Raw genomic sequence first — 27260 nt, forward strand, 5'->3', positions numbered from 1 at the left:
TATAATTATATCTGAATCTGGTAAGATCGTTCCTATGGGCGCTTTACGATGAGCAGCGTGAATATTTAAAAGGTTAAAACGCCTTTCACATGTGCTCATCTGCCGCCAGAATCGAAGTCACGTCCTCAAAATTTTTTTTTTTTCAATTCCTCTCTGCTTTCAGCGTAGAGTACATTAAACCTGCTATTAATGTATCGGCACAAATGCTGAAAAAAGATGTATTTCCCTGCTTCCAAACAGCGACTTTTCCAGTTAAAAAGTTTCGGGAGTATTAACTTTCATGAAAGTTTCAATAGACGAGTTGTCCTCCTACAACAGACGCAGACTATTAAAATTCACCGAATTTCAATTTTTCTGTTAAAGGGACATAAGCTGTAAATTGCGGCATCTTTTCAGTATTCTGCTTCTGTATATCAACTATACCGTGTCCGACCCTAATCCGTTTGTCATGCTGAAATTTCGAGTATTCTTTTTGTCAACACAGTTTGTTTGTGTGTAGTGATCGTTGTTTACAAATGAATTCTAGTCCGGACTTGAATGCAATTTTCAACAATAACAATAGAGATTATACTCACATAGGTTGTGCTGATATGCTAAATACTTGGCATTTTGAGATGTAAAATTTCAATTGCCATATTTACACAAATTAAACAGATAAGAATTTGACCGACTGTGCTTATCCAAATGGAGGTTTTTTTTTCAAAACGACACTTAACTCAAGCACACCTATTCTTTCACTGCAGTGCGAAGCCGGAGCAGCGGTCGATACGATGTATAAGCTTTTATACGACGACCCTATCAAGATAATGGTACTCGGGGCTTCTTGCTCGTCGGCCTGTCAGTCGACTGCCCAGTCAGCCCGTTACTGGAATTTGGTTCAGGTCGGTCAACTTTTCCCGTCATTTGAACTTACCTGTGTTATCTATGAATGCATGCTGTGTTATGCCCCTTGCTTATTTGCCTGAAAGGGAAATAAAAATCCAAATTTAATAACGACCGATTACACGTCAGCAAGATGCGAACGGCCAGCAACATCTAGTCTTAGACAGACAAAACAGGAAGTGAAATAAAAGCGCAATAACGTTGTATAGACATAAAATTACTTCAATTAAAAAAGTAATGATATCCGTAGCTCATGCTTCCATGCATCACAGCAGTCGTCAGACAGAAATTTCCAAACTACTGTATTCCGATTTAGTTCCGCAAAACGATGCCAAGACGACCAATATTCATTTGTACGTGGTTCAGAAGTTCTACAAATATTTTCTATGTTGGGCACTTCCAGGTCGACTCAGAACGCCTAGTTTTGGATTCATAAGCATTCATTATTTGCAGTTTGTTTCCTGATGAACGGAGACTGTGTCTAACATTAGCTGCATTTCAATAGCTGCCGTCGTCATGGTGATCGTCATACAATTGATTCGACTATGATTGCAGCCCACTTGAGTTGGGGAGGTGTTGAGGGAATGACGCTGGTATAGCAGGAACTTAATAGCGGCAACATTGATTACAAACCTGAGGTACAGAAGTGTCTCGTCGTGCTTGAAGCTTCCATGAATCTTAAATTGTCCTGCATTAAATTCAACGCAAATAATTCCCACAACGTGGAATATCTGACCATGAATATCCTTCGCCTGCATTGAGCGTGCTTCTATGTAGAAACAATGGTAGCGACAGGTCAAAAGCCTAGGTGACCTTTTGAGAATTGTAAGTGCTGGCAACATTCACCCGAGTAGAACAATCCTGCAGAGATAGTTTATCGAAACTTCTTTTATTAGCATTTACGATAGGAGTACAGTATGTACATATAGGACTACCTCATCCCCGGTATTGAGAATTTCCTCTTTAAAAGGTCAACACGATTGATGACAGTGCCGTTGCCGACTCTTGTGGGGGCGTAGCATTTACGACGTGCGTTGTCTGTTTTCATGCAGACATTTTGTTCACTCATAATGGAGGGTGTGAACGTGCTTCAACTTCAGTACCATCTTCAATGCGTTTGTTCAATCAAAACTCTGCACAAACGATGTTATTGAAGGGCGGGAAGGTGTCTGAAATTACATTTTTTTTGCCATGAAAGCAAACACTTTTTTGAAACGTCAACGCGAAATGAAATTTCAGAAACATCCTTTTTTATAACCTTTTAATCGCTGCGGGATGAACACCGTCACCATGGTTACATGGGTAAAATACATGGTGCTCAAAAAAGCAATTACCGTGATAATAGTGGTGACACGCCAATCTTACTCACTATGAAATCAAGAATTCACTGAAGAAGGTCTTCCATGTGCTATACAGCCTATTAATGCCAAAATGAATTCATTAGTGTAGGTTTACTCCAAAAGGATAATTTGTATCGAAGAAGTGTATGTCAGAGATGTAGTAATGTTCCTGTTTATAACACGGTGACTTTTGATATACACGACTATATACTATGGCGTATAACATCTACTGTAATCTCATATATATATATATATATATATATATATATATATATATATATATATATATATATATATATATATATAACACAAATTATTTCAAGTACAAGGTAATACTATCTGTTACTTAAGTTTCATGCATTTAGCAAACATCTGAGACTACTTTTACCCTTTGGACGCTAACCTTTGATAGGATTGGGAAGTATCATTGTACTATAGTTCTAGGTGGTGTTGAAATTCGACAAATAATATTGTAATATATATATATATATATATATATATATATATGTTCTGTTGTATTTTAGATGTCGTATGCCTGTGTTTCGCCATCTTTGTCAGACAAGACGATGTATCCTTTGTTCACAAGGATCAATCCACCTGATACGGTTCTTAATGTACCTCGACTGGCACTGATCCAAGAATTCGGTTGGCGGAATATCGCCACTATAACAGAAGCTGTTGGTATATGGGCAGAGGTATTATTATTATTAGCATGTATCTTCTCATTCGCACACAATTTTGTATCTCTGTGTTCCTTGTCGCTCTAGTTCCGCCTATCTACCTGTATCTGTGGTATATCTGCCTTACTTTCAATCCCTTGGTTTTATATTTACCCTTCCCAGCCATTTCCCCTTCGTCTCTCTGTCAGTCAGTATATGGTGTCCAATCCATGCCAAAATTACTACTTTGATTTTACAACACAACATGCCATTCCGAATTCTATTTTACAATTCAACATGCTATTTCACAACACAACATGCCATTCCGAATTCTATTTTACAATTCAACATGCTATTTCACAACACAACATGCCATTCCAAATCCTATTTTACAACTCAACATGCTATTTCACAACACAACATGCCATTCAAAATCCTATTTTACAACTCAACATGCTCTTCCCAATTTCATTTGACAACACATCATGCACTTCCAAATCCTATTTTACAACTCAACATGCTCTTCCCAATTTCATTTGACAACACATCATGCACTTCCAAATCCTATTTTACAACTCAACATGCTCTTCCCAATTTCATTTGACAACACATCATGCACTTCCAAATCCTATTTTACAACTCAACATGCTCTTCCCAATTTCATTTGACAACACATCATGCACTTCCAAATCCTATTTCACAATTCAACATCCCATTCTAAAGCTAGCTCTGCGGAGCAGGGCAGTGTTACTGGCTATCGAACAAGATTCAAAATGGCGGACGCGAAATGGTCCCCTCGCACAGAGAGAGAAATGCGAACTTTGCACAAGTCTAAAAGCGCAGCTTAGCACATTGTGTATCTAAACAAGATGAGCGTGCTCGAAAACTAGGATCGATCACGATTTTAAATTAAAAATTGGCTGTTTTTGGAAAAGAAACTGCGCGTTAAAATCAGCAGTTTTGTCTATTGTGCACCGTGGGAGGCTTATCGTGTGCGCGGCTCATGTGAAAGACCAGGCAAGATTCACCCTCTATCATAAGTATCCGCTGACCTCCCTCCGAGCTCAGACATTATCTCCGTTCTGCGACGGAGCAGGTCGTACAATTTTAATAGTTCATTGCGCATGCTAAGTAGACATTGCCAATATAATCTACAAGATTTTTTCGCTTTACCTTGTAAAAGAACCTACCAGTCAACTCGCACTTTTTCCAACCCGCCCAGAACCAACTCGCCCGATACCAACTCGCTCGATTCCAACTCGCCCGATACCAACTCGCCCGATATTATTTTGCAATTTTATGAGTACCTGGTACGCTAGGTCTGCATGGCAGGGCTGTGTGTTTACCGACGTTATACGGAGGCCGTATAACGCCGGTAAACACACAGCCCTGCCATGCAGAGCTACTGGTACGCTTGCTGCGAATCGGTAGCCTTTGCCACTCGGGTAGCTTGGTCATTGGAGTGGAAGAACATATCAAAGAGTGGCAGGGCTCGTTTTCGCAGCAACTGGTACGCATAAAACGTTTTATTTCTAACAACAAATATTTCTAACATAGAGAACCACAGGTGCGGCTTGAAATATGTGCCAACACGGAAAACTTTTATTTGCGAATTTCACGTTTTGCAAATCTCTTGAAAGAATAAATTTCGTTCGGCTTCTTTACGTATAGGGATAGTTACTGCGTACTGGCTCACTTCTTTAGGAATAGCAGGACCGTCTTTCACGAGTTACTGGCCTGGCATGACATGAAAATAGCTGGCCTCGGGCTATCGGGTTAGCGTACATGGAATCTACAACACCCTATCTCAAAACAACGGGCGAGTTGGTATCGGGCGAGTTTGAATCGGGCGAGTTGGTTCTGGGCGGGTTGGAAAAAGTGCGAGTTGACTGTAATTCTGTTTTACTTACCAACCCTTGGAAGCTGAGGAAAAACCCTGTCGCCAAATAGAAAACTTTCCCTGAAAGGAATTATTTATTTTCTACAACCAAATACCTAATCAGTGATATTTTAAAAGTTGTACGTTACGGTCAAAAAGCAGAGAGGAAATTCTTCCGTACTGATTTCCTGCATTATTATTATTATTATTATTATTATTATTGTACTTGGGCCTCAGCCCAAGTACATTTGTTTTCATTCCGTGGGAAAAAACTCTGTAAGGTATAACCATTTCTGGCTGAGACCAGGGAGGGCAAAATGTCTTGGCTTCATCTTTCTTGGCATAATAAATGGCGTAATGATGTTAACTGAATGGAAGTGCTGCTCTCAGCCAGTCTTGAATAAGTGAGATGTGAATATTAATGCTTCTCTATCTGAGTTTTTGCCACAAAATCTTCTGAATATAATCAAAATGTGCATCGAAATGCAACAATTAATGCACCCTCCGTTTCCTATGCGATGGCACGACCCTTGCTACACCCACCGGACGAGCCAAAGTGGGAGGGGTAATTTCAGTTTGGTCGAACAAGAGGGCTCGAGACCAGAATTTAACATTTAAACTTGAAACATGTTTAATCACTGACAAGATGTGGACTAGTTTTAATCAAACTAAAATTGTGAAAAGGAAAGGTTTTATATCCCGGATACAATGAAAAACATTACGACTGGAAACTGTACCCCCAGTTGAGAATAGTAATGCCCACAGCGATGGAGAACACTTATCCTTGAGCTGAGAAAACCAGACCATCATTTCGAAATAGAGCTGCAGATTCGAGAAGCTCGTTCAAAATAGCTAGGTACACCCCATAAAGGGGTGGTTTCGAGTTTTGAGGGCAAATTTCGCCTCCTTCATATAGAAATCGTACGTTTGTTTTTCCAGGAGAGCACACCATTTGACACAAAATTTGCATGTAAAGGGGTCGCCAGTAAGCACGTGGTCAAATCTGGCATAAGAAACAATATGAAATGTTGGGTAAAGCCAGTCCAAAATAAACTGATTTGAACTTTTGTGTTTTGTAATTTATACCACTGCAGTAACATTACCTTTTTTTGACAACATCACACAATGTAATACGTTTTGAAACTGAATACTCCGACGTATTCTGTGTCTCCTTTGCTAAAAAATACGGTATGCCGATTACCATGTAAGGAGATGATGACGTCAAGACCGTGACAGATTTGTAGTGCGTTTGGTCCTGGATCGATGGTGCACGAAGTTTTGTCAAGATAGCTTGTGTATTTATTTCCTAAATGGGAGAGATTAGGGTCGATCTAAACGAAGGCCGAAGAATGTTATGATACTCTAAGCGAGCTGAACTCTACCGCGAATGGTTGGATAATTTGGAGGATGTCTAGAATGATCTCGTCTCATTAAGATTATTTGGCGATCAGTATTGAATTTCAACTGCGTCACAAGTTTGCGAAATGAGTATTCCGTCGAACGGTCAACGAACGATATTTTAGAAATCTGCAGACATGGCACATCGCATTTTTATTTTAGTATTTTATATTTTTGATTGAAAATTCTGAAAAAAATATAGGAAATTTTGATCGCGAACACATTTTCACCTTGGGGTCAACTAGCCCTGCGTACGATGCTGTGTGTTCCGCTACAGCTAATCGCCCAGCTCACCACAGCCCTGCAAAGACCCGTACGTAGGGTCGGTGACTTCAAATCCATTTTGGGACTTGACGTAAAAAGCCAAATTACTGCCGAAATTCAGCGTTCTTGGGCCCAAGTCGTATCCAAGCCTACCTCAGCTACTCGATCGCTTCCAAAAATGACAGTCTTTTATTCACTTCTGGTAAATAACCGTCGATGTCGGCAACTCTCTCGCTAGCCCTGCGTACGATGCTGTGTGTTAGCTGTAGCACATAGCATCGTACGCAGGTAGGGGTCAACATGGGGTCGCAGCCATGTTGCCTCAAAACTTATTTCTGTCTGCACTCAAAACTCAAAAATGTCGGATATGAACCTCAAAAATCGATGCAATTTTGTCAAACTTCGGCGAAATTTCAGCCTATAGACAAAATTTCATCCAGGTAAGGTAAATTTACTGAAATTTGATCGACAAAATAGAGCTAGAGGTCTGATTTTTGGTATATAGGAATAACTTAGCAATACAATTATTATGACAAAATGTGACGTGACCTCAATGACCTTTGACCTCAAATATATATATTTGTCCCCAACTCAGTAACCACAAGTGCTACATTCTTCATATTTGGTATGATAAGACACCTTATGACACCACATATTGTACCTCATTAATTATGCGCATATCTATTTTGAGCGAGCCAATAGAGCTAGAGGTCTGATTTTTGGTATTAGGAATAACTTAGCAATACAATTATTTTGACAAAATGTCACGTGACCTCAATGACCTTTGACCTCAAATATATATATTTGTCCACAACTCAGTAACCACAAGTGCTACACCCTTCATATTTGGTATGATGGGACACCTTATGACACCACATATTGTACCTCATCAATTATGCGCATATCTAATTCTGAGCAAGCCAATAGAGCTGGATGTCCGATTTTTGGTATATAGGGATAACTATAGGGTAAAAATCTAAATATGCCCATCTAAATATTAGACATCTACCATCGAGAACAAAAGAAATTTGCTGTAATTTGAATATTTAAGGAGTTTAAGCAATTTCCACTATAAATAAAGAACCCCTGCCTCAAACTCCACAAAAGTTGCTAGACATATTTTGCCGTTGTCATGCCATTGCTTCGTTTAATAACCAGTTAATCAAATGCCTAATTGACAGGAGGAAATTCAAGACCATATTTGAATAGTTGTATATATTGTCCTCAAAATTACTCTATCACGGCCCAAGTACTCATTGCCTTAAGCAATACTGCCTTGTTATTATTATTATTATTTTGTGGTTTCCAAAGCTTACATAAAACGAAAAAGACTAACATTTTGACAGGACAGGAAACGCCAGCTGAAAGCCATATAAAAGGTGTTGCTAAACACGTATTTTCCGCTGCAAAAAGTTTTAATATTTTATTAAAGCTCGGCAGACAGACACTTTATGAAGTTCACAAGCTTAATTTTCAATTTTGATAAGGGGGTCAAAATTATCTCAATGGCAATTAAGCAAATATTTACAACGAAAACATCACGAGATTTCTAAAAGTTAACAGTATTTGCGAATAGAGGTCACTTTCGCAATTTCCAAAGTTATTTTGTGAACACTTGTCAAGGAAGTGTTCGAAGATTAAAGAAAACTCCTCCACGGCTTTCATTTCATTCTCTCCATTGTACAACATACATTGTGACGCAAATAGATACCAACTTTTCGATGCTGCTCGTCGAATTATGAGATAAAAAAGTTGACACAAGAATACCTTGAAAAGATTACAGTAGCGTGTAGTTGTGACACGAAAATAGTTTGCAGCAATCTGTACTATCTGACCGCACCAGCTATGCGTGTAACAAATCTCAGAACTGAGTAACCTGCACTATAGCGTTAAACTCCTATTTTGTTAAGAAACGACGAAATCATCTCAATTCCAAGCATTCTTCAATATGCTCACGGCTATCTATTGTCTTCAGTTTCACTTTGCTGCAATCTGCATAGCTGTGATATCGCAGCGGTACTTGTGGCGTGTATCGAACGCGCTCGGGTCATTGAGGTACCATCGCCACTGTGGCGATGACCTCAATGACCCGAGCGCGTTCGATACAGGCCATACCGCTGCGATATCACAGCTATACAATCTGCAATATCCGACAATCTATGACTCGGCTCCGAGTAACCTTCACTAACGTTAAAACTCCGTCTAGGCTAAAAAAATTACCAATCCGTCTCAGTCTGCAGCATCCTCCAATACACTCAGGACTCTATGAAAGTCCACACATAAGAAAAGTCAATCACTTTGCAGCTATCTGCAAAGGTACAAAAATTATTAGTCTCAGCTCGGAGCAAACTGCACTGACGTTAAACTCCGTCAAGGATGAGAAATTACTGATCTATCTCAGGCCGTAGCATTCTCCAATACACTTAGGACTCTGGGATCAAAGTCCACAGATATGAAAAGTCAATCACTTTGCAGCCATCTGCAATATCTGACAAGCTTTGTATAGTACAAAATAAAATGATGTCTCAGCTCAGAGCAAACTGCACCAAGGTTAAAACTCCGACAATGAAAACAAATCGCAGTCTGTTGCATCTACAATAAACTCAAAACTGTATCTACAGTCCATACATACGAAAAGTCAATAGTTTGAAGCCATCTGCAATATCTGACACGCTATGTATAGTACAGAAATTATAAAATGTCTCAGCTCGGAGCAAACCGCACCAAGGTAACAATCCCGACCATGTAAAGAAATTTCAAATCTATGTCAGTCCGTTGCATCCACAATAAACTCAGAACTCTATCAGTGACGTCTGGCGGTTCGCCTGCAATGAGTCGAGAGCCTGTGGGCAAAACCACTGGTTGCAACGCGGTTACTCCACCGAAAACAATCGTTTTTTTTCACCCAAAATTGTGATCGATCTCCTATTTTGAGCACGCTCAACTTGTCTAGATGCACTATGAGCTAAGCTGTGCTTTTGAACTTACACAAAGCCCACTTTCATCTCTCTATGCAATGGGACCATATCCGTATCAGATGCGCCATATAGTAAATCTCGGTCTTTCACGATAAGCCTCCCACGCACGGTGCACAATAGACAAAACTGCTGATTTTAACGCGCAGTTTCTTTTCCAAAAACAGCCAATTTTTAATTTACAATCGTGATCGATCCTAGTTTTCGAGCACGCTCATCTTGTTTAGATACACAATGTGCTAAGCTGCGTTTTTAGACTTGTGCAAAGTTCGCATTTCTCTCTCTGTGCGAGGGGACCATTTCGCGTCCGCCATTTTGAATCTTGTTCGATAGCCAGTAACACTGCCCTGCTCCGCAGAGCTAGCTTTAGAATGGGATGTTGAATTGTGAAATAGGATTTGGAAGTGCATGATGTGTTGTCAAATGAAATTGGGAAGAGCATGTTGAGTTGTAAAATAGGATTTGGAAGTGCATGATGTGTTGTCAAATGAAATTGGGAAGAGCATGTTGAGTTGTAAAATAGGATTTGGAAGTGCATGATGTGTTGTCAAATGAAATTGGGAAGAGCATGTTGAGTTGTAAAATAGGATTTGGAATGGCATGTTGTGTTGTGAAATAGCATGTTGAATTGTAAAATAGAATTCGGAATGGCATGTTGTGTTGTGAAATAGCATGTTGAATTGTAAAATAGAATTCGGAATAGCATGTTGTGTTGTAAAATCAAAGTAGTAATTTTGGCATGTATTGGACACCATAGTCAGTATGCCCACCTGTCTCTGTCACCATGCTTTTTATTCCCCTCTGTCGTCCTCTCTGTGTTTGTCTCAAGCTGGCTCCCTCTCAATTTCCGTCTCACTAGTTATCTTTGTAACACGCCACATGCTCATTCAGTGTCGCGATTCGCCAGAATACGTCACATGACGAGAAAATAGATACGTTTAGTCCCCAACGGATCGACAAAAGTGACATCAGAGGGCATTTTTTTGAAAAGCTATTTCCCTAGGGAAATAGGGCCGTTCACAGTTTACGTCACTGTTCTCTCATTAATATGCAAAAATAAATATTTGTCCGCATTTTTAGATTACGCTTTTGAAAATTACGCATGCAAGAACGACGAAAATACATCTCAGTGGGCGACTGCTAGTGTAACAGTGAATACTAAAAAACATATTCACGACTCAGAGTACAAGCTGCAAAAACAGCCACGCATGCAACATTGATAAAATTTGTCCGCATTTCAAGCTGCGTGTCCGATGTCGCGCGCGTACAGCTATATTTAGTAACAAACCTGTAACCGTGAACAAGGCTATAGTTCTGACCAAATTTGGAAAAGTGCCCGATCACGTGACAGTAGTGTCGTCTGCAGCTTTGCAACAATGGCGGGTGACTAGAACGTGATGTGCGTCCGGGATAGGTGACGACACATCCTCTAAAACAGATTTTCCAACATTTTCCAACATTCCAACAGCGTAGGAACTTAAACAGCTCATCGACGGAGAAGATTAAAGTGCAACTAAGGATGTCACTAGGTATGTTTAGAATATTTTTTGAAAGAAAGTGGTACCACGTACAACTGAAACCGCTGTGGAAACATCGCCCAGTGAACTTGTCACAGTTGCGGTGCAAACTATCAAAACACATTCAAAACTATATAACAATACAACAGGAGCATGTGATGTGTTATAAAACACCTATAGCCAGAAACACATCGCTACACCCCTCGGCCGAATAGCGATGTGTTTCTGGTAACACACGGCCCCTCGGGGTAATAGACGAGCGCTATAGCCCTCATGACCAGGCAATAGGTGTTTAATATCTGTCTTCTTTGTCTCTTTGGCTGTCTAGCTGCCTGTCTCTTTCGACTGTCTTCTGTCCGTTTGCCTTTCTGCCTGACTGTCTGTCTCTGTACTGGCTGCCTGTCTATATATAGCTGCCTACTTGTCTGCCTTCCATTCCCTCTCTCTCTCTCTCTCTCTCTCTCTCTCTCTCTCTCTCTCTCTCTCTGCGGAGCGCTTATGTAAGAGAAAGGCAGACGGAAAAAAAAACTTGTAGACAACGAAACTTATTTGGTTTTTATCATAATTAGTATTTATTTTCCCTAAATATATCCTAGTGGTTTGACGTAAACATGAGTAAAAGTTCGCGGACAGCCGATATTTTGTGTACGTGGTCGACACTTGGTCGACATAAGTTTCCGAAAGCCGGGCGATATAATGAGTTTGTCACGTTACGCACGTTTTATTGTTTTAAATTACAATGTCGTATCAATGTACTCTGTAGAGAAATATAACGCACACGGCGTTTCCTTGATATTACCTCGTACGGATTTAGTCTTTACGGCGGAGACGGGGATGCTTAGATTCACAGTCCTACACCGCCTTAATTACAAGTAAACTAGCCCTAATCCACGTAAGATCAGTCTGTGACTGACCTGAAGGGGACGTCATTAGATGAAGATGCGCTCACGTTCCCAACCTGCGTTGCTGTATATAGACATCTGAACCTGAACGGTCAGCAGCTATAGATGCACACAAATTCTAAAAGTACGCCACGCATTGCACGTTGACGGTTTGGCGATAATAGCATCAATTTAAAAGATAACCATGACAGAAAAAATGAAGAAATTTATCGACTACTTCAGTTCTCCCAAGTCGTTCCAAGTACTTCCATGCTCTAATAATATGAAAGGAGATAGTTCTTCTCGATTCTCATTTCACACTTCAATGTTATAGATAAGCTTAGAACACGGTTGGGGTAGAGCGAGTTGGATTTAGAGCACTGGATTATGGGATATGATAAAAACAATCTTGATATTGAACTCTGCCTAATCTTGCGGGATTTTCCTTAAAAGGGTGAAAAACAAGTTTAAGGTCGGGGTTTTGACCAGGGGAAGGTCGGGATACGGAAAACTCGCAATTAATTTCTATGGCTGATGACCCATCGTATGAGGTCTTACCAAATAGCAAACTTGATAGAATTTCTCGAGGCTGACATGTGAACATCTAACAAACTGACGTCAAAACCTAGCGGATTGTAAGATAAAACGATGCCTTTTAGTTTTGTTTCGCTTTTGCGAGTATTCTCTACGTGACCTACCAAGGTCAACTTTTTGTTGATATTCAAATTTCTCTTCCAAAAGGTCACAAACAGCATGGTAAGACTAATGGAAAAGTCTGGTATACATGTTATTGGCTCAGAAAGTTTCCAAGGTAACCCGGATGTTCAGATGAAAAATATAAAGGTATTGTATGTATGTATGTATGTATGTATGTATGTATGTATGTATGTATGTATGTATGTATGTATGTATGTATGTATGTATGTATGTATGTATGTATGTATGTATGTATGTATGTATGTATGTATGTATGTATGTGTGTGTGTATGTATGTATGTATGTATGTATGTATGTATGTATGTATGTATGTATGTATGTATGTGCACGTATGTATGTAGCAATGTATGTAGAAATGTATCCATCTGTCCATGAATAGTATGCTTAATGTATGTTCATAGCACAAATGATAAGATGGACACTTTAATGGGTCAGGTAAAATATGTTATCACCATCAAGTGACGTCATGTTCCTAGAAGTGGGACAAAATGGCCCGTTACTTAACAATTTGATTCCGCCTCTTTATATTTACTTCCATTGCAATACGAAAACATCTTGTCATTCGTCACCCTATATTATGAAGCGAGTTTTGATTTCCAAAGGTTTAACTCTAGATGCCTTGGGATCTATCCAGTGCAAAAAACTCTGTGTATAACTTACTGGCTGTCAAATGTGCACAATGACGTGTACCCTATTCGATTCTCAGTTATCTCCAGCGATCAATAAACTAGAATATGAACACGTTAACGGGCAGCCTAACGGCCGTAAACCTTTCTAAAAGGCATTAAATTGAAGTTGCATATTAAGAAACGGCTTGCTTATGGATTTTCTCAAAATATTGCTTACTCGTTTTGTGCGTTACAGAAAAAAGATGCTCGTATCATAGTTGGTAATTTCTACACTATGGCAGCCCTGAAGGTGTTTTGCGAGGTTAGTGTACGTTCTTGAACCCACAGAACTCTTTGAAACTCCGTGTCACAATGATCACATATCATCCCAGCGACAAAATATAACACATTAAACATAACTTATATACACTTGGATATATGGGTTATTCCATAAACTGCAAACCCTAGCTTACAGTACAGCAAGGTTTTTGTTTAACATTCATAGGGCTGTCAACATCTCTTGAATATTTGGTTGCTTTTGAAAAGTGACTTTTTTATTAAACACAAAGAAAAAAGTCATTAGCAACAAAAGTTGTATTGATAACACCGTGTTCAAATAAATATGTTGTTATTTTTTGTGATCTTGTACTATAGGCTTACAAGCTCGACATGTACGGAGCGAAATACGCCTGGATTATTCAGGGCTGGTACACAACGACCTGGATCGATGATATCTGGTCTGAAGACGCCGTTGACTGTACCAAGGAAGAAATAGCTATGGCAGCTGAGGTAGGCTAGGGCCGATTTTAATGACGTCACAGTCGTTTCATCAGTATGCAAATATCAATGTCAAGCCGGGCCTTTTTTGACGCGACATTTTGGGATTTTACAATCGATGTCTGAATCGAATCTATAAAAATACGTGTCAGGGAACTTACTGCAATGACGGTATATAGCAGTTTACATGGGCACAAAAAGGCAGTTTTATGATTATCGTCTGTCGTTTGTCAGCAGCTGCGATCATAGAAAGAAACTTACGCAAAAGCTACAAATTTTTGGTTGAAATATAACTGATAAAAATCTAATGTTGCACGCTTGAGAGATTCGCCTCCCAACGTTCATAAAATGTACATAAAATGAGACATTTCGAAAATACCCACCAAAATATACAGTTACAACAAGTAACAAAGTCCATTGACGGAATGCAAATTATGGCGTATGTTGTATGAGAAATAAATTTCACCATATTTTGAACTGAAAACATGTTTATATTTTTTTATATCCATGATATTTTTTTATATCCATGATATATTTCCTCACAAAGGGTGCGTTTTCAGTGGGATCGTTTTACTTGCATCCAGAAGAGGACGAAATTGGCGTTTCCGGTTTGGTGAGTGGATTAATATGTCTTCCGATCGATCCATTCTCCGTGTATTCATCGTTCAGTCGTCTGTTTTGAGATGTGCAGAACACACTATCAAATATGTGAATGACCATATGTTATGTTATTGATCGGATGATTCCATCTGTTGCTTTAAGGTAGAACGCGCCTTGGGGACAGATATTCAGACTCTCAAACTTTTACAATTCTTTTGTGATATACCACTTGTGGGGGTTCATTTTTTGCTCACGTGTTCACACATGTGAGCATATGTCGCAGCGATGTCTGTCTGTGTGTGTGTCTGTGTGTCTGTCTGTCTGTTAGTCTGTCTGTCTGTGTGCTCAATATCTCAAAACCGGCTCTTCAGATCAGAATCAAATCTTGTACATAGATTCAATTTGCAAATGGCAAGAACTGATTAGTTTTTGGTGGATGTGGCTTACTTACTTTTTGCTCATTTGCATAATTAATGATTTTAGAAAATACAGATATATATTGAGAACGACTGCACACAATTTGATGAGATTTGCTACAAATGTTGATCACATCAAGATATATCAGCTGTGAAAGTTATTAAGGGGCGACGTGAAAGATAATTACTAATTTGCATATTTAATGAAATTTCCTAATTAAGGGTATATATCTGAATTTACTCAATCAAAATTGACGAAACTTGGTATCCATATTGAAGAACTATGATTTAACATTATTGAAAGTCATTAAGCATTTTTACATCACCAAATCGTAATTTGCATATTTAATGACCTTTCGAAATTAAGGATATATATTTGAATTTACATAACCAAAATTGATGAAACTTGCTCTGTACATTAAAAATACTATGATAGAACATTATTAAATGTCATTAAGCATTTTTACTTAAGCCAATTCCAAATTTGCATATTTTATGATCTTTCCTAATTAGGGGTATTTATCTTATTGACGAGACCAAAGTTGATGAAACTGGCTATGTACATTATGGATACTATGAAAAAAAAACATTATTGAAAGTCATTAAGCATTTGAACTTTAGCAAATTCCTTATTTGCATATTTAATGAACTTTCATAATCAGGGATATTTATCTGTATTGACTAGACCAAAGTTGACGAAACTTGCTATGTACATTAAAGATACTATGATACGACATTATTGAAAGTCATTAAGCATTTTTACTTCATGCAGCCCCTAATTTGCATATTTAATTAATTTTTGAAATTAGGGATATATATTTGAATGTTCGTGACCAAAATTGATGAAACTTGCTATGTACATTAAAGATACCATTATGTAGGCTAACATTATCGAAAGGCATTAAGCATTTTTGCTTCAGCTAATTCCTAATTTGTGTATTTAATGAGCTTTCCTAATTAGGGATATATACTTGGATTTATTTGATCAAAGTTAGCATAACATGCTATGTACATTGATGATTAGACCAGGTTATACCAATATTGATAGTCATTTCGCACTTAAGTTTTCATGTTAGCTAATTTATAGTTTGCATATCTAATGAGCTTTCAAAGTTTGGAATATATAGTTTCAAGGACTTGACAAGAGGCAGTTACACTTGCTATATAAAGTGGTGATACAATGATAGCAGTCAAATAAAGTAATTATTTCTATTTCAGCTAATTGCGTATTTGAATACTTAATGACCTATAGAATTAATCTGTGGTGAATATTGTTCATTATGTTGATCATAATACTTTCAATGAAGTTGCAAACGTGGCAAAGGTTCAAATTTACACATAACTGCAATATATAATGAAACACGTGAGCATTTACAGTTCATATCTGGTAAAGCTCTTGGTGTAAGAAAACTTTTCACATGCTTAGTTTTCCGAAATTCGAAAATTTTATTTTTCTCCATAGAGTTAACACACAGGGATGACGGCCATTTTGAATTTTATCAGAAATTTCGGGGGGGGGGGGGGGGGGGGCAACTGCCCTCCTTTTCCCCGCGGCTATGGCTCCGACGTTATGCTTCAACTTCCAAATCTTTTTTCATGGACTGTGCATTTCAGAAACCTAGTGACTACTTCGAAGAGTTCGATCGCTACGTCAATAACACGGGAAGCAGTCTCGCTGGTTACAGTTCATCAAACTTTGTCTACGACTCTGTCTGGGCAATGGCATTAGCGTTGAACCAAACCATGACCCGCCTGGAACATACAGACGGTAAGTGTTGAAAGCCCGGCCTTACGAGTATCTGTGTTGGCAGACAGGTAACGGGACATGCGCAGTTAGCCCATCGGAGAGAGGGGCAAAAAGTTCAGGTTCAGGCGTACAATATAAAATCTAAACAAACCCAATAATCCAAATCATTCAAGGTAATAAAATTACAAGGTCGCGCAAACGCAAAAATGACAATTTCAGAAAGGACTATCTTCAACCACGTATATAAGAAATACGTGGTGATACCAGGTGTCCGGAACAGGTAAGCGTACCCTGCAAGCATTGTTGTTTACCCTGCTAGCATACTACACCCGTCAAGAATGGCCCAAAAATATCAAGTATGCAAATACTGAATCACTTTATTAGTCAAAGCTAAGAATGCTGTCACGTATCATTTGCGTGACAGATATGTGTATTTGGAAACTATGTCTCCATATCTACCATATAACTTTTTAAACGATTAGAAATTACAAATTGTGGAGGAAAATATGTATGTAATGGTGCATTCTAGCTCACGAGATCTAATGGCCGGTCCTTCACCGGAAAAATATCGTTATGTCAAATCAATCGATATTTTTATAGTCTGGAAGACGCTAGAATATTAAGAAATGTTCAGAAAACAAACCTTTGCAGGTGGGTTCTGACACGACTCGGATAAGATGGATAAATAAATAGATAGGCAGATTAGACAGACAGACAGGTAGATAGATATATAGAATGATGGATACATAGATGGATGAATAGATAGATGGATTGGTGCATGAAATAATGACCGGATTGATAAATGGATAATGTGGATAATAGATAGGTGGATGTGTGTATGGATGGGGTGGATTGTAAACATCATCACGATGTTGCGTATCACTCTCTACAAACATTGGGTCGGTTGCGTTTCACTGAATCAATATACTCACTACTTTCCCGTGTGAATTCGTGTCTTATGTTGGAGACGTTTAAAATTGATTGGCCGCATTTTTGTTTTGTATTTCCAGAAACGATCTGAACAGAACACTTAAGGATATATGCCTTTATCAAATTAAATAAAATTGTACATACCATATTTCGGAGAAATGCTTTCATTCTTTTAGCGCCATACCCTTTGCAAACAGTGTAAACGAGATTATGTTTGCTCCTAGTGCGAGCTGATTTACACATGCCGCCAAAGAAAGTCTTTCGCGCGATGGAGCCCTAAAACAGGGCTCTAGTGAGAACGCATCTTCGATAGGTAAATAGGAAATTTTTGATCAATACTCCTGACCCATTGGCGACAATTAACAACATCCCTCCCGACTGAGCTTCGATGCTTTGGGCTTTTGGTGCACTTCTGTTATAGTCACATAATTCTCATCTGCAGACAATTTACAAAACATTGTACTTTATTCTACCTTAATCAACTTGAAGGCATAGACTGAGTCGTGTTTTCTACTGTTCCGGGTAACCTAGTTTTGAAGCGATGGGTATGAGGAAAAACGCGCCTCGGGGACAGATATTCGGACTCTCAAACTTTTACAATTATTTTCTGCCATACCACTCGTGGGGACTGATTTTAAAGTTCTTGGTGTAAGAACAATTTTCGTCAGCTTAGTTTTTCAAAAATCGAAAATTTACTTTTTTTCTCCACAGAGTAAGAACAAGTATGGCGGCCATTTTGAATTTTAAATATCAGTAAAACTTTGTTTACTTGTTTCTCTAGTACCAAAATTTGCACGGTGACCGCCGATTTTTATTCTTGATTTAGTAAGTTAATGGCTGAAAGTTTCATTAAGGAAAGTTTGAGCAACAGTTTAAGTCTTTCACTTTCGAGGTGCATACTACTTACCTTAATCAGAGACTGAAATTCTGGACGCATGCCAGCAAACGTGTTGCAATCTTAAGTCAAAGTATTGGGGAAACAGAGACGATCCTTTAAGCAAAATGTGCGCTATTATTTATCTCAGTGTGTTTTTTTTTCCAATAAAGACACTCATTGGCCATCAACAGTCTTCTCTCCCTTGGCAATCCATAATCGCCTCATACTGCCATTATCAATCCACAAACATTGATTCATATCATGCGGCGGTGTATCTCGAGATATTGACCGATAGATTTTGTCCCTTGATGAGGTCAACAGGGAAGGCAATCAGGCAGTGATCTTGGACTAACTGCAGTGTATGGTCAAGTGATCAGAGACTGCAATTAAAATATTAAGTTTAGGGTGGGTAGACCATTGATAGAAAGTACAGTGTCTTTATTGTCAATATCATAGATTTCAAAAGAAGGTATGAATTTCTTACCCCTCTCCCCGTGATCAGATCATGGGCACACACGCTTCAAAGGGAACATTCATTTTCATGGGGAAGAGGGGAGCGGAGGGCGGTGGGTTTTACAAAACTGTTAAAGAGGAGGCAAACTTTACAATAAATAGTTGGAGAGGGGTTATGTTTTACAAGAGATTTGTAAGGGAATTATGATATTACCAAAATAGAACAAAAAACTTCGAGCAATTTTAATGAAACTAAACATGGTTTATTCTGTATCAAGTCTTGGAACAGTATAAATAGGATGGATTCTACCTGCAACAGGGATGTTTGTAATGTAAACAAACATTGTTATTGTCCTGAATTGCATTCAAGTCCGCACTTGAATTAATTTTGTCATTGGTGTGCCACATATGGACGTTATGTTCACCATCAATGTACCGAATATTTAAGGATTCGGCGAGGGGGTAGGACGAGAAACTGGAATTAACCACATGTACACGGAGCAAAATTCTGCGAAAACAGCCCAAAGTTACAGATATTGTCCGTAGTGTAAAGTTATGTGGTTGTGCTGTTAAATTCAAGCGCTACATCTTGAATATGGCGAAACTGTCGTTCAGAGGAAAAAGAGCTCCCGAGTTCCGTGCCCACCTTGATTTTTACTCCGAGAAACTCCGGATCTCTGCATTTTCCCAATACTATAATTGGGTCGTAATGACATCAACCCATCACTTTGGCGCCCGAAGATAACTGCCTTTGGAGAGATAATATCCATCATGTCTATATCCAAAACGTCATCGTTTAGTACAAAAATTGTTGCCGTGGTTACGTAATGTGTGCCAGTGTGCCTTCCGGGAGATGAGCGCAATGTGAAATAAAACATACAAAGTGTATCAAGCTCCTAAAGGGCACGTCATTTCTGTAGGTAACAAGCGCCTGGAAAACTTCACATATGAAGATAACGATATCTCCAGGATGATACTGCAGAGCTTTGGCAATTTGACCTTTGACGGAATAACTGTAAGTTAACAAGTTAATCCCCTTTCTGCCTTGAAATAATGATGTACACTCCACAAAAAGACCCCATAAGGTCGCTTTGAACCAGAATTGTCGTAATTGCAAGCATAGGTTCCGTTTTTGTAGGCACCAGACAGTACAGTAGACATGCAGAATCTTTTTTATCAGGAAGCCGGCAGCACGCAATTTTGATCTTATAAAAAGCGTGTCTTTGAATTTTGTAAGATGTGATTTTCATGTCTACTGACCTCTTTTATGGTACTTTCGCTACACCTTATAGACGCGACGCGGATGCCTATTTTAATCAGATAGTATTTTGAACAACACTAGCACATAGGCGTATAGCTAGCTAGCTAGATAGATAGATAGATGTATAGATAGCCAGATACATAGACAGTCAGAAAGACAGACAGATAGACAGACAAACAGTGAGACAGACAGGCGGACATACAGATGGTAAACAGACAGGCAGACAGAAGATAGATAGATAGATAGATAGATAGATAGATAGATAGATAGATAGATCGATAGATAGATAGATAGACTAAATACTTCCTACCTTTAAGCCTAGCCACTATCTACCTACCTATCTACCTACTAATCTCTCCCATGCCTGACCTACCGTGAAATCGGGACAAACACACATACATACATACATATATACAATCATACATACATACATACATACATACATACATACATACATACATACATACATACATACATACATACATACATACATACATACATACATACATACATACATACATACATTGTGTAGAACACAGTTCAATAAAAGTTTCTTTCACCAGGGTCGAATAACATTTGACGAGAATGGAGATGCCTTGACGGACTTTAAACTTCAGCAGACACAAGGTAAGTCAGAATAGCGTATCTCAATAGACTTTGACTTTTCTCCGAATATATTTAGCGCATGCGTTGTTTGCGAAGATGTGCAAAGGAGTACTTCGAATATTATATGCTTGTTGATAATCGTCAATCAAAGCAGGGGAGCGGGTCTTCCGCTGCACTGTCTGTGGGTCAAACTAACGGTATATTGGCAAGCACTTTCTCAACATTAATAAACACGCAGTTAAGGCGTTCATCGATGCCTTTACAGCTCCGTTGCCCTACTGGTCATTTCACAGGTGCCCTAGGATTCAAAAATGTGAAAGAGCATTGCCAATTTAACATCTTCCCTATCGAGATCTCAGAATCATTTGATGGCTAAGTTCAGTAAAGTCAGATAGCCATTTAGCATGAAGAACTATCGCAGGTAAACTGAAAAAGCGAGACAAAAATTGCTTGAGTGTACTTGTCTGTTCGCTGCCCAACAGCCTCCACGACAAGTACACCTGACGTGCACGACACAAACTATACTAACTTCAATTCTTGTAATCTCAAAGATGTACCAAGACAGTTCATTGTTTAAGGTAGAATGCGCCTCGGGGCCAGATACTCAGACCCTCAACTTTTTCGATACTTTTCTGATCTACCTATAATGGGGGCCCTCATTTTTAAGCTCTTGGTAACAACAATTTTCACCGTCTCAGTTTTTCAAAAATCAAAAACTATTTTCCCCCATAGAGTGAACACATAGATGGCAGCCATTTCGGATTTCAAACATGGGTAAATGTTAGGTAATTTGTTTCTCTAGTACCACTATTTGCGGGGTGACCCCTGATTTGGTAAGAGAATGGTTGACAGTTTCATTGAGGAAAGTTTTGAGAAAAAGTTGAAGTCTTTCACTTATGGTGCGCGTACTGCCTTAATCACTACTTATAGCCTATACTGTCGCCGTCTTTCAGGTGGCGTCAATGTCAAGATAGGTATCTATCGATCATATCGCCAGGAGATAGAGCTCTACTCAGAATCACCTGTCGTCTGGCAAGGTATGAATCTACTGTGCCACCAGGCTATGCGCCTCGGGGACAGATATTTGGACTCTCAAACTTTTACAATTCCTTTCTGATCTACCACTTGTGGGGGTTCATTTTAAAGCTCTTAATGTACGATAACTTTTTACCGTATTAGTTTTTCGAAAATTGAAAATTTTATTTTCCCCATAGAGTCAACAAGGGGATGGCGGCCATTTTGAATTTTAAATATCGGTAAATCTTGGGTAATCAGTTTCCCTAGTACCAAAATTTGCACGCTGACCCCGATTTTTATTCTTGATTTTGAAAGAGAATAGTTGAATTATTCCTCGAGGAAAGTTTGAAAGAAAGTCTTTCACTTTCGAGCCGTGTACTCCGGGACAGATATTCGAACTCTCAGACTTATACAATATGTTTTTGGTTTACCACTTATGTGAACTCATTTTGAAGCTAATGGATGGTTTTTGTCAATCGCAAGCTCTTACCCCCAAAGACTGTTAAATATCTATTATTTAGCTTGTCAACACAATGTTTATACAAATATTTCATGTAAAATACACAGTTATTGTTTACATTTGACTGATATTCAAGTCCGGACCAGAATTCATTCGTCAACAATATGCAGTCTGTGCTTTGAGGAGTAGGTGATTGAAGTGATTTATTGCGTACAAAAGCCTTCGGCTCCTCTGCAAGTGAATGTCTGGTCTCGACTGGAATTTTTGGGAAACAATAACATTGTATATTGTACACAACGGATTGTGTTGGCAAAACTAACGGTCAGCATTTATATTGAGAACTTGTATCAGTTTTACGGAACAAAATAATGAAAAACCTATCAAAATTGACAGTTCTGGTCGCATTAGGGGAAATAGTGCCAGTCGACGCCACAAAAGTTTAATTGTTATTGTTTTAACTTTCATTTTCAGGCGATGGCCCACCCATAGATCGCGTCAATGTTAACTATGTGCTCAGGAAAGTACCAAGGTACCTCTACGGCGTCATGTGTTTTCTCTCCGTGGCCGGGATCAGCGGCGCTGTGTCGTTCTTGGTCTTCAACATCAAACACAGGAAAAAAAGGTATGGCATGGAGAGGTCAATTCTGTAATTTTGGGAAAACGCTGGCGGAAAAAAACAGATAACGAGTGATAAAGTCATTTAATTTTTTGTTGAAAATCTACTGAGCATCTCAAGTACAATGGCGAGAAATGGGTTTGTGCCTACAGGGTTGTCGCTGTAGACTTGCATTTGAAGGACATGTTTTGCAGCCTTCGGAGTATAGAATATAACAAATATCCCATAATGTCGACTGAAAAGTAATCGTTTTCACCGTGTCAGTTTTCACTCATAAATTCAATAGTTATTGTAGGAAAATGGCACTTTCAAAACGCGGGAGCTGTCGCAATCACCAATCTTTTCCATTTTTCCACATATCCCTATAGACTTGCGACCCTTGCTTCCTATTGTGGAAAGGAAACCTAATTATGGTGCTTACTTTTCTGTAGAAATGTTTCATCTGAACCCAGTCCATATCAGCAATTCCTATCCCAGTGAATGACTTGTTTACTTGTCGCGTCATCGTGCGTTTTAGCTTTCCACAGCAACGTGTCACAAAAGAGATATTTCTTCCATCACCTTGAAGCATATTCATCCATATATGATCTCTTTAATAAGGGGGATTACTGTAATCTCCAAAATAATCCCTTCGTTGATTCGCCCTTCAATTGAAGATTTTTTATCCTGTACATTAAATACATAGAGCTTTTTTACCGAAATCTACTTAGGGCCGACGGCAAGCAGAAAATGCGTATTAGATGAACAAAAAAATCCTGGCTTATTTTGCCTTTGCCAACGATAAATCTAACTTCGAAATCCACGCTATGGGATACTTCACAGAAAATCCAATACGCCTGTCGTTATTCACAAATGCACCTACGTATTAACTAAGGAGATTTCGTCTTCACATCTTTATGAGAAATCCCACCGGGTCATCCTTTATCTTGAAGAATTAAACTCATAAATACTTCATTGTTATGCCATTTCAATGCACTTTTAGACAAAGTGATTAGCATTCGTAATACTTTGAGCACCATTCGCCCGCAAACTCAAGGTAACTGTTTCGAAAAATGTTTATTATCTTGGAAACGTTTACTCGTTTTAAAGCTCTGTTAGCCGTCATTAGCTTTTGATGTAAGTGAATTCGCCGTTGCTTTTCTTCTGTTTGTAAGACGCCGCTTCTATTTCTACTCTCAACGTCATGACGACATGCCAGGTGTTAAACTTGTGGAACTGAGCCTGTGTTCGTATACAGTCCAATGTCGATGTTGGCGAAAGAATTCTGCTTCGCCGGCACCAGAATTCATTTGTCAACAAAGGCATCGCTTTATATTGCTCCGAGTGGGTCGTGTGGGCAAGGCTTCTGCGTTGTGCATTTCAACCATAGTACTGTCAATGTTGCTGCATACTAATCGGAGACGACGAAGCAAATTTACGACTACTCTATCATATATTATGATAAAACTGAAGATAGTGTACATATTGTCAAAAGCTGTAGGTTTTGTCCCTCCAATGAATTTTACTCGGCGAAATAAAATGACCTCCTATTCAGTCGGCAGAAATTTTCGCTGGCAGAGAATCTGAAACTGAATCTGAATATTACGAGACTAAAAAAAACGGTTTAAAAGTTGTTTGTAAGATCTGCTGTCATATTCTCTGCATTTTGTCTTTCATTGGCCTTTGCAGGATCATAAAGATGTCATCCCCGAACATCAACAACGTCATCCTGTGTGGTTGTGTCTTCACTTACTCCACTGTACTCATTGCCGACATCGAAGGAGTCACCTTTGACCCCAAGACGACCTGTAAGACGTCTGGCTATCTCCTTCTCCTCGGTTTTTCCATCGCCTTCGGTGCGCTGTTCTCCAAGACGTGGAGGGTGCACTTGATATTTAGGAATGTCAAACTGCAAAAACAGGCAAGTGTGACCTTTTCATGTTTTCGTCCTGTTGCCTCACTCCTCAAAATAAGGACTTTTTTGTATATGATACTTGAAGTGTCAATTTTATAACATTAAGGTGTTTTTTATCAGTCCATCATCCAACGGTCGTTAGCCCAATGACAAGATGAGATATATACGCGTAACCCACCGACCCCAATGGAGCAATGGCGAGTTAAGTGCCTTGCTAAAGGGCACAACACCGTGCTAGAGTCTCGAACTCACCATACTCCGACAGTGAGTCCATTACTCCGGACCTACCTGGTCTTTAACCGGGTCTCGAACTCAGCATCTGATAATAAGTCCGTTACCCTAACCAATGGAGACAGATGTTCGGACTCTAAATTTTTTACAATTCTTTCCTGGTCTACAACTTGTGGAAGATCATTTTGAGTAAGTAAAGTCCTTCATGACTGTATTGTTTGTGAAAATCTAAAATCTAATTTGCCCAATAGAGTAAACACAGAGATAGTGGCAGTTTTGAATTTTGAAGTATTGGTAAATGTAAGGTATCTGTTTCTCAATACCAAAATTTGCACAGTGACCCCTGATTCTTTTATTTGTTTAATGGATGATTGAAATTTTCTTTGGGGAAAGTTTAATTTTGGGCAATAGTTTAAGTCTGTCAATATCTAGGTGCGTACTAGCTTATTTCCAAGACAGGCTTTCTCAAGTGTTACGAAATCAACATTTTCTTATTAGAATACGAAAGATTTACATGAAGAAATCATATTTCCGAGACAGGGGGTAAAGTTGACCTTTGTAATAAATACTGATAAGTGACGAGGATCTTAGCTACAAAGGGGATAGGGAACAAAAGGGGCGTGTTTTGTATGCGAATATTTTGCAGTAAAATCACGTTATCAAAAATATCTTTACTAGCTATCTACATTAAAGTAACACGCATACAAGCTGCTTCAACACAGAGGAATTCAGCACTTTTCTTGCGTTTTCATTTGTCCTCGTTGCTTGATTTCCAAACACCTGCAAAGGAGATAGAGTGAGGATAAGATAAGATAAAACATTATTACATAGAATGGAAGACTCAAAAGTTAAAAACGGCAAAAAGCAGTTCAATATAAAAAAGTGAAAATAACAACAAAATGTATGAGGCTGATTCAATTTTAATAATTACAATTTGCGATAAAAAGACTTACAACTTGTGGGATAAAAGCGTTTGCGTAGCGCTTCGTATACGAGCTAGTGGTGGTCTTAGTCTGCCGCTTCTGACTATTTGTATGTCAACCAAGTTCAAGTAGAGGATGAGTCTTGCCGGTCACAAAATGGTTTAATTTGTTCTGAAGGCGGTCATGGTAGATTCGGTCAACTTAATGCTGTGAATCTCCGATGACTGTGCTCGCCTTCTTTATGATTTTGTGTTGACTAAATGTCACAAATGTTTCACTGAAGTTTCTTGTTGCGAACACAGCTTGCCCTTGTTCTTACCCCTTAGCCCCAACCGAGCTGGTATCAATGATAATGATGACAAAATGATGATGTTGATAACGACGACAACAACAACGACAACAACAACAATAACAAAACAACAACAAACACAATATAATAACAATATACTACTGAATTTGTTCAGAAAAAGTTTACAGGTTTATCAGACTTAGACAATGTCGTACTGACACAATAACGATGACGATGGTGATTATATTATATTATATTATATTATATTATATTATATTATATTATATTATATTATATTATATTATATTATATTAATTATATCACGTTACGTTACGTCATATGATGCAATATAAAAGGATATGATATGATATTGTGATATAATATGATATCGTATGGTACTCAACTAGCTTCCTATTCACGTAAATCCGTACCGTTGAAGGGCCAACTCACTTTTGATGATTTTTTTAAATCATTTTTATTTTGTATATCAATTGCAATGTTTAAACACCCACTATTTAGCTCGTTAAGTTGTTAGCGTCTATATGTGTAAAATGAACTATCATTGTTTACATTTGACTTCTAGTCCGGACCAGAAGTCACTTTTACACTATAATAATGTGGTTTTCACATGTACGGGCTTAGTTGACAAGCTTAATACTGTATATCAACATGTCTTGGGGAGTAGAAGAAGGAATTATGGTTGACATTCAAAACAAAAAATGGTGACAAATATCAAAAGTTAGCATTACTGGCCCTTTAAAGGGATACAGTCGTCGGAACTGCGCTCAAAGGTCGTATGGGACCCACACGACCAGTATAAACACTGTATCCAAGGTACGATGGTGATTGATGAAAGTTAAAACATAATCTTCATCGTGCAATTTAAATGATGCAGCTGTGATGATGAGGTTCATCTAGATATCATGCACGAAAACATTGTTGTAAACAAGAAACTCGCACAGGCGCAGTTCCGACGACGCTTTCCCTTTAATGTTACACATACAGCATTAAAATAACCTAAGCATGCAGAGAGTGATGCTACT

General features: G+C 38.7%; 1 protein-coding gene across 1 annotated transcript in view; it reads left to right on the top strand.

Annotated features, from left to right (window-relative positions):
• The window catches only part of LOC139144415 (gamma-aminobutyric acid type B receptor subunit 2-like), a 41530-nt gene that overhangs the window by 8244 nt on the left and 6026 nt on the right, over positions 1 to 27260 (top strand). The window contains exons 3-14 of the mRNA XM_070715117.1: positions 744 to 881; positions 2747 to 2917; positions 12537 to 12638; positions 13377 to 13442; positions 13775 to 13909; positions 14445 to 14510; positions 16528 to 16681; positions 19841 to 19935; positions 20745 to 20808; positions 21741 to 21824; positions 22736 to 22886; positions 24549 to 24780. Of these exons, the coding sequence (XP_070571218.1) occupies positions 744 to 881; positions 2747 to 2917; positions 12537 to 12638; positions 13377 to 13442; positions 13775 to 13909; positions 14445 to 14510; positions 16528 to 16681; positions 19841 to 19935; positions 20745 to 20808; positions 21741 to 21824; positions 22736 to 22886; positions 24549 to 24780 (1458 nt within the window). The remainder of the gene's footprint in view (positions 1 to 743; positions 882 to 2746; positions 2918 to 12536; positions 12639 to 13376; positions 13443 to 13774; positions 13910 to 14444; positions 14511 to 16527; positions 16682 to 19840; positions 19936 to 20744; positions 20809 to 21740; positions 21825 to 22735; positions 22887 to 24548; positions 24781 to 27260) is intronic.

This window comes from Ptychodera flava, chromosome 11, assembly GCF_041260155.1.
Source record: "Ptychodera flava strain L36383 chromosome 11, AS_Pfla_20210202, whole genome shotgun sequence".
Taxonomy (NCBI): domain Eukaryota; kingdom Metazoa; phylum Hemichordata; class Enteropneusta; family Ptychoderidae; genus Ptychodera; species Ptychodera flava.